Source organism: Coregonus clupeaformis, unplaced genomic scaffold (assembly GCF_020615455.1).
Source record: "Coregonus clupeaformis isolate EN_2021a unplaced genomic scaffold, ASM2061545v1 scaf1450, whole genome shotgun sequence".
In the NCBI taxonomy this organism is placed as follows: domain Eukaryota; kingdom Metazoa; phylum Chordata; class Actinopteri; order Salmoniformes; family Salmonidae; genus Coregonus; species Coregonus clupeaformis.
Window position 1 is genome coordinate 1 of NW_025534904.1, and position 9,210 is coordinate 9,210.

Here is a 9,210-nt window from a genome sequence, read left to right on the forward strand (position 1 = left end):
AGGCACTTATTTGGGCTGCAATTTCTGAGGCTGGTAACTCTAATGAACTTATCCTCTGCAGCAGACGTAACTCTTGGTCTTCCATTCCTGTGGCGGTCCTCATGAGAGTCAGTTTCATCATAGCGCTTGATGGTTTTTCGACTGCACTTGAAGAAACTTTCAAAGTTCTTCACATTTTCCGGATTGACTGACCTTCATGTCTTAAAGTAATGATGGACTGTCATTTCTCTTTGATTATTTGAGCTGTTCTTGCCATAATATGTACTTGGTCTTTTACCAAATAGGGCTATCTTCTGTATACCCCCCACCTACCTTGTCACAACACAACTGATTGGCTCAAATGCATTAAGAAGGAAATAAATTCCACAAATCAACTTTTAACAAGGCACACCTGTTAATTGAAATGCATTCCAGGTGACTACCTCATGAATCTGGTTGAGAGAATGCCAACCGTGTGCAAAGCTGTCATCAAGGCAAAGGGTGGCTACTTTGAAGAATCTCAAATATAAAATATATTTTGATTTGTTTAACACTTTTTTGGTTATTACATGATTCCATTTGTGTTATTATTTCATAGTTTTGATGTCTTCACTATTATTCTACAATGTAAAAAAAATAGTAAAAATAAAGACAAACCCTTGAATGAGTAGGTGTGTCCAAACTTTTGACTGGTACTGTATACAGTTGAAGTCGGATGTTTACATACACTTAGGTTGGAGTCATTAAAACTTGTTGTTCAACCACTCCGCAAATTTCTTGTTAACAAATTATAGTTTTGGCAAGTCAGTTAGGACATCTACTTTGTGCATGACACAAGTAATTTTTTCAACAATTGTTTACAAATAATTTCACTTATAATTCACTGTATCACAATTCCAGTGGGTCAGAAGTTTACATTTACATTTACATTTACATACACTAAGTTGACTGTGCCTTTAAACAGCTTGGGAAATTCCAGAAAATGATGTCATGGCTTTAGAAGCTTCTGATAGGCGAATTGACATCATTTGAATCAATTGGAGGTGTACCTGTGGATGTATTTCAAGGCCTACTTTCAAACTCAGTGCCTCTTTGCTTAACATCATGGGAAAATAAAAATAAATCAGCCAAGATCTCAGAAAAAATATTGTAGACCTCCACAAGTCTGGTTCATCCTTGGGAGCAATTTCCAAACGCCTGAAGGTACCACGTTCATCTGTACAAACAATAGTACGCAAGTATAAACACCATGTGACCACACAGCCATCATACCGCTCAGGAAGGAGACGCATTCTGTCTCCTAGAGATGAACTGAATGAGTATAAAATCCCACATGCATTCATTTCATTCTTTGATGACATGAGAATTAGGTTTTGAAGGTGAATAATAGCCTATTAGGCCTAATAACTAAATCAAAGCATTCACGACCCTAATGTAGGGCGGCAGGTAGCTTAGTGGTTAAGAGCGTTGTGCCAGTAACCGAAAGGTCGCTGGTTCTAATCCCCGAACCGACTAGGTGAAAAATCTGTCGATGTGCCCTTGAGCAAGGCACTTAACCCTAATTGCTCCTGTAAGTCGCTCTGGATAAAAGCGTCTGCTAAATGACTAATTATTATAATGCATTTTACCTAAAGTCATATCTTATAAAAATAATTCATGACAGCTGTAATGGAAACTGGAAGTTTCGGTAGGATACAATTTTATAAATTCCAACAGATAATTTTTTCATTGGACATGGTGGGATCTTTTTGTGTAGGTAAAATTAGTTACCAGAGAAATGGCGGTGGAAACGCCTTTATGAACAAATATTGATTTGATATAATAATTATCACATGAAAGTACATTTGGATGTGGCGCGCGCGCGCAGGGAGGCCCCGAGTGTTCCCCAATGCTGGATGAACATTTTGGGATTCCCTGGTGTAGAGAATCATTGTACCATCTAAACCAGGGGTGTCAAACTCATTCCATGGAGGGCAGAGTGTCTGCAGGTATTTGTTTTTTCCTTTCAATTAAGACATAGACAACCAGGTGAGAGGAGTTTTATACTAATTACTGACCTTAATTAATCAATCAAGTACAAGGTTGGAGCGAAAGCCCGCAGACACTCGGCCCTCCGTGGAATTAGTTTAACACGTGATCTAAACTGCTGTGAAATATATTTTCCATAACCAAAAACATTGTAGCCTAAAAGATGCACACACAAATCTTAAAACCGGGAGCCATAGCGCACATAAAACAGTTCTACCGCTTCTTAATATGAAAAAGTATGAAAATGTATGCATTCACTACTGTAAATCGCTCTGGATAAGAGCGTCTGATAAATTACTAAAATGTAAAATGTCTTAGCCTTGTTTTCAATGAGAATGACAGTAACATGTGACATATTGCAGCTTTAAGCGAAAAGGTACATTTTGTATGCACTACATCCTCAGGCACTGACTTTTATCTGGTGGGAAAATTGGCATATATTCGCATGAAAATCTGTATACAATTGGGTGGAAACCTAGCTAATGACATCCTTAACGAGGCTCATCTCACATTGGTGACTGCAGATCAAGGCTGAGAAGTGTGCTTAACCTTTCTCAAAGTCAATGAAAACGGTAGGTAAACACTAGGAGACCACGCCTATCCTTTATCAGTATGCTATAATTTAGTTGCCAATCTGCAGAGGTCATACCACCAGAACTTGTGTGAAACTCCTTGGGCCAGAGCTATATGTGAGTATCCCAGTCTTTAGCCATATGAAACATTTTATTTCAGTCTTGGTATAGGAAAGCCATTTAGAAAAGGTAGGCTATATGGAAAATCAGGAGTAGGATTTTTGGATTTGCATTATTATGTTATTCACGTTCCAAATTTTTTTGGCAGGTTGTTGCATGTTTTTCTCCTTTAACGTGACCATGAGGACAACTGAGAAAGGTCTGTTTTGCCACCTCTACATGTTACTGCTTTTTGTGTAAGTATGGCTACAGGTATTTAAAATAAGTTCCCATTAATTCCAGAATATATACTTTAGGGGTTTACATTGTCCACTCTAAATTGAACCTACCATTTCTTCCTTTAGTTTTTAAAAAAGTTTATGAAAAGTGAGCAAAATGTTGTGAGTCAGTTCATGTTTTTGTGGTATACCATACATATGGCTTTGGTGCAATGACTTGTAATTCACAGGGATACATAGATATTTAAGAAAAAGTAAGCATAGTCTGGACTGATTGTAATATATATATATATATATATATATATATATATATATATATATATATATATATATATATATATAGATTAGTATTTTAAATCAAGGTTTCTTTATTTGGCTTTTCAATATTTACAGACGCTCATGCCCCCCCAATCCCATGCTCCATTGACTGATTATTTTCTCCCATCTGTGTATGATATCTGTTGAAACAGCATGGTACCTGAGTAAAGCCTCTCGTCAACATTTCAGTCTCTATTATCTAGCTGATGACCTTTGATAAATGGTACGACATTAATTGCAGAACAAGGTGACTTTGGTAAAGTGAATACACTGCTTAGGGAAGTGCAAGGTGGCACCAATATCTTTTTTTACTGTGAGTTTATACACCATTCATAACCCTCAAACACCAATATTTAGATGACAAACAAATGATGAGTCAATCCTTTGTTGTATGATTTACTTTTAGAGGTTTTTGCCAAGGAAAGGACCTCTTCTTCAATGACTATAAAGGACTCCTACTCCCAGAATCCTACAAGATTGGCTGGATGGAGGACATTGATGACAACAAGTTAATCTCTGACATCACCATCCCTGGTACCCATGACACCATGGCTCTCTATGGAGGCCCAGCGGCAGAGTGTCAGGCCTGGGATTTGGGGGATCAGCTGAGGGCCGGCATACGCTATCTGGACCTCAGGATATTTGCCTTTGAAAACAAACTCTATATCATGCACTGGGTTGTCTACCAACACACGTCGTTCAATGATGTCCTTGACACGATCAGAGCATTTCTGTCCGAATTCAGAAGTGAGGCGGTTCTCATTAGAGTAAAGCCTGATTTGTTTGATAAAGAGAATGTTGAGGAGCTGGTTGGAAAAATGATTAGTGATGATAAAGATGTATGGGTGAAGTCTGACATGCCAACTATGGCTGAGGCAAGAGGAAAGGTGATATTTGTACAGAAATCCAGCTTTAAGCTGGGCATTCCTCTCTTGGAAACCGACACCAAGGGTGACTATGAAGTTACTCATATTGCAGACAAGGAGAACAAAATTGCGAAACACTTGACACAAGCTTCAGGCGATTGTGGTGGTGATTATCTAGTTCTTAGCTACTCCAGTGGCACTGGCATTGGCACACTGTTGGGCATGTTTCTAACTCCCAAGAAGGTGGCTGAAAAGATTAACCCCTGGCTCGATCAGTATCTGAGACAGTTCTCCAGTGACCACACCAGGGCATGTTTCGGGGTGATTGCCATGGACTTTCCTGGTATCGACCTCATTCAAACAGTCATTAAGCTCAATGATTGGTGAAGTGTTCACCCATGGAAGTCATAATTATATTGCTTTCTGAAATAAATGTTAGTTGACAGCATTAGATTAAGTCAAGCAGCAACACATGACATATACTATACTTGATTGTGCTTATATTGAAAAGGAGCGAGATAGAAAAATATGACCAAGTAAAGACTTTAGTGATTGTAACGTGGTATTGGCATGTTACAATCAACAATAATGAAGACTTGGCACTGTAACGTCTTTGTACTTTTCCCCTGCTTGCTGTATTAAAAACAAAGAAAATCATTAAAATGGCAAAGAACAACTGTGGAGTCCTTGCTTTGTATGTGTGGTGGGGGGTTCTTCAGTTTGTCAGGAAATGACAGGAATCCATTATATGTTTATTATTCAGTGAGGGAAGGGTTAACCTCTCAGGTCCTCTTTAAACTGAGAAGGAGGTACTGCTGGGATCTAGCTGAAACTGGCTGAGCCCTCCCTACCAGCTACTTCCTTGTAAGGAAACCAAACTGCGCAACAAGCAGACTGGTCTGCCACTGTGATTACACAGGACCTGTAGAGGGGTCCATCTCAATTGCCAGGAACGGGTGAGCTCACTTTCTCTAAAATATGTGTTTGTTGTTGAAGAATACGTTTTGAGTGAATTTAAATGGGTGTGTAGTTGTTTCATGCTCTCAAAAAGAAATGATGTAATCAAATGTAATTACAAAATAGTAAATAAATAGATTATATGGAACAATTCATACTGCAAATTGAAGTTCAACAGTTATAAAATCTATGCAAACATTTGTCATGGTTTGTTTACATTCTCTCGTGAGTCAGGGGGAGGGATTTGAGTGTTTTTCGGGAACACCCAATGGTTGAGTTCGTTTTGCATGGCTGGGTGCCCCTGGTGGGCAGACTTTGCTTATTTTCGACTATTCCATTGGTCCTTAAGTGAAATCTCCACTCACCCGGGGCACCGGGCCACGCAAAACAAACTCCACCACTGACAGAGGGATGTGTAACTCCTGGATAGTACTTTATTTCACAGTACTGTTTAAGCTCCTTTACTAGGACATTATATCGTATGGGTACTTTCTGCTGCTAACTAAAAATAATGAAACACTATTTGTAAATACATGTAGCCTACTTGGTACAAAATGGGTGGAGAGCTTTCTAATGCAAAATGGCTGCCATTGATGGCATCACCCAGGTGAGTGCTACACATTGTAAGTGGATGATGTGAGTTTCCCCCATATATATCTAAGTAAACAATCGGTAGCCTAAATTCTTTACCCTAAGGTGCTGCTGTACTGAATTAATTGAATGCATAAGTTAATTGAGCAACATGGTCATACAATTGCTGTTTCAAGTCATTTCCCAGAAGAGGGGGTTTTATGTTGTGCACTTCCTGCTCAGATGTAGCAGAGGCTCTACACCCACTCATCACCACACTTAATGACATGCCCTATCTCCTATCAGCTTTCAATGAGGCAAGAGATTACCACAATGAGGGATGGAACCTGTTTGTCACTATAACCCAATAAACACAGTAGCAGTGACAGTAAGAGTGCCCTTATTTAGGGCAGGTTCAGAGTGTGCTGTACAATGCAATACATCCTCTAACGAAATGCATAGGTGGTCCTTTAAAAAAAGTTGTATCCTACAGATACAACACAGACATGATCAGATGTTATTGGGATGAATGTGCACCTTTTAACATCATGACTCATAAGGCAACACAGTTCTTTTAACATGAAGATTATTGTTCTGCCTTCCCTTTTATCTTAGAGCTGTGTAACCAAGAGTGACCAGCATGTCAGTGACTGTGACCAAAGGCGAAGGGGTGACTGTGTTCACCGTGAACTCTAAAGAAGGAAGCAGTTGGCCCCTGCTGTGTCAAATACTTGGGACCCTGTGCTACAGCCCAGCATGCTCTGTGTCCCAGGGATTGAGGAGGCTCCAAGCAAGTTCCCAGTCAGCTCTGGGGGTGGGTGAACTAAAATAACACACAGACCAGATGTGCGCACACACACCACAACATACATGTCTATCATCAGTATTGTCTATCATCACTGGGTCACAATTGTCATCGGAAGTGAGAGAGATTTATCGAAAATTATTATTTTCTTATTTCACAGACTATACAGATCATGGTGGGAGTACTCAACATTGGCTTGGGAGCGATCCTTGTTAGCACTGATTATTCTGGCCTACTGCGATGGAATGGGACCCCTTATTGGCTTGGTGGTGTGGTAAGCTTACTTTATTTTGTTATCTTTTACCATGTTATCATGTTTAGTATGAAAGCACATGATTTCACTTGGAGTTATAACCACAATAAACAAAGGAAACATATGTCACTTTATTTATTTTTTAATTTCGGCCTTCCTACCCACACTTAAGTAGTCTTTTTTATCAAATGAAAGGTTAAAGTCAAATGTCTGTGTATTTTCTTGCGAAATGTTTGTTAATTATCAGGACAAATAATGTGTCGGTTGTGTGTATTTGATTTTGATATTTGTGTGCCCTCTCCTTAGTTTATAGCAGTTGGCATCATGTGTATCTTGGCTGAGAAGTTCCCCAGTCCCTGCTTGGTGAGTTGTTCACTGATGCACATACCTTAACTGTTTCCTGTCATTCCTTAGCCTCATTCCCTTCCTCCATTGAACAATCATTCAATCTGATCCAGTTGAATTATAATCATCAACTGAATATCTGAGACAACTGGTACTCAGTGGTTTACTCAATTGAGTCAAACTGGTTTTGTATTCCCTGATTGTGTTTTAGGTGGGCATCAATGTGTTAATGAACCTGTCAGGTGCTGCTCTGGCCATTACTGGGATTGTGCTGTATTCTGTAGACCTAGCAAACAACCATTTCTGGTGGATTTGCAATGAGGACAACTACAACTGGCGAGATGAATACTATAGCGGCCAGGTGACAAAACCACCCAATGATCAGCAGAGGGATAGACTCTTGGAGAAATGCAAAGATGCCAAGCAGATTGCACAGGTGAGTGCTTTTGAATTAAGTTTTTTGATTAGATGGTTAGATGGATCAAACTGCTTAATTTAGTAATGAACATGTGTGTCCTTAAACAGCGCTAGTGGGTACCATGTTAAAAGCACACTCTAATAGCTGGGATGCCAGTCTTTCTGTATTTTCCAGTGTTCACCAACACAGCTATCTTGCTAAACAATCCAGTCAACTGTCAATATGTTCAAATCCTCCTCCATGTGTTTCCGTTCTACCATTAGATGTTGATGAATGCCTTGGACATCGTGCTCATCGTCCTTGCAGTCCTTCAGCTTTGTGTTACCATCAGCTCTGCTGTCTTGGGTCTCAAGGCTTTGCACAAGAATGGAAAGGAGGGAAAACAGGTATGAACAGAGAACCCTTGAACAGAGCGAATAAAACGGCCATACAAATGGAAGTAGAATACGGATTTGTAGATACACACACACACACACACACAACCAAGGTAATGTTTGTTGTGTCCTGCCAAGTAATGTGTAACTTTGCACTGATATGTTGCAGAACATCCAGGACCTGGAGCAGTACAAGCCTCTGCTGGAGGAGGTCACCACTAACCCTGCAGCTTAAAGACAGCACTGATCTGATATACTTTATTGTCTCAGAGGGGAAATTTGTCATGGACGATTAAAGAGTGCTGCTGCTTCCACATGGAATACATAAATACATAGAATCAAATGTATTCAACATACATAGAATAACATCATCATCATACACCCCCGCCACACCCACAAATGTTTTTTTTATATACACACAGTATGTAGTACATGTAGTTTACTTACTTCCTTAATTTACTGTAAAGCCTACTGTGACTTGCTTTGTTTAAATGATAACTGACACTGATTGTATGTCTTCATGCAGTTTTAGTCATGTTTTTTGTATTTGTCATTTTTTAAAAACTGGACAGTTATAAAGGGGAATATATCAAGTTAATTACTGAATTGACTGTTGTATATGATTTTTTTTGTTGGAGTATTTCAATATTTCCTTACCTTATCTTTTATTCTGTTCCCCCCAAAAAATAAACAAACTGTCTTAGCTCATCAGTTTCAAAATAGTTTTACTTAACTTTGCCATCAGGTGGCAGTCATTCCCCTACAAACCTACACCATTGGTTGCTCATGTTTAAAATAAAGGGAAACACCAACATCAAGTGTCTTAAGGTCTAAGCCCCTAGGTTGCAATATCTACTAAGCTAACACATGGAATTGTTTTAAGATGGTCATAAAATTGATAATTTAGCCATTTGATTTGGAATTTTAGGACCCCTGTAGGGATATAAAATATATATATATATTTGATGAAACATTGAATTTGGCCTTTACTGCTATAACCCATAGAAACACATTGATTAACACATTTGTAAATGGCAAAACAGACAGTCCAAAAATAAATCATAAGGAATACGTTTTTGAAGTGTCTGTCCTATACACTGGAATAACACAGTTTCTCTGGACCCCCGCAAGATTGGAGTGGACCAGAAACATAGAATGCGTCAGCCAGAGAGCCACTCAAAGTTTAGACTACCAACCACTGTCCATGGTTCTGAAATTGGGACATATCTATGCGGCTGCCTTTCGAATCGATGATAGGCTTTCTGTGGTGCCAGGGCATGTAGCCTATAGCTTTGCTTTAGCTAATGGATAAATGTTTATTGGTAGGCCTATTTGGTCGTCATGTTCTCATGTTAAGCTTAACATTTCACGAAGCTATACACGGTGT

At 39.2% G+C, this 9,210-nt stretch overlaps 2 protein-coding genes across 2 annotated transcripts; both read left to right on the top strand.

Annotated features, from left to right (window-relative positions):
- Window positions 1-2,615: 2,615 nt before the first annotated feature.
- On the top strand, window positions 2,616-4,762 carry LOC123487094 (1-phosphatidylinositol phosphodiesterase-like). The gene is made up of 3 exons (XM_045218235.1): window positions 2,616-2,696; window positions 2,848-2,935; window positions 3,642-4,762. Exons 2-3 carry the CDS (start codon window positions 2,856-2,858, stop codon window positions 4,486-4,488), a joined length of 927 nt encoding a protein of 308 aa, XP_045074170.1. The 5' UTR covers window positions 2,616-2,696; window positions 2,848-2,855; the 3' UTR covers window positions 4,489-4,762.
- A 187-nt stretch (window positions 4,763-4,949) lies between these two features.
- Window positions 4,950-8,531, top strand: LOC123487095. Its single transcript, XM_045218236.1, has 7 exons — window positions 4,950-5,057; window positions 6,244-6,442; window positions 6,594-6,707; window positions 6,993-7,049; window positions 7,243-7,467; window positions 7,713-7,835; window positions 7,993-8,531. The coding sequence occupies exons 2-7, from the start codon at window positions 6,269-6,271 to the stop codon at window positions 8,056-8,058; spliced, it is 759 nt and encodes a 252-aa protein (XP_045074171.1). The 5' UTR covers window positions 4,950-5,057; window positions 6,244-6,268; the 3' UTR covers window positions 8,059-8,531.
- Window positions 8,532-9,210: the final 679 nt, after the last annotated feature.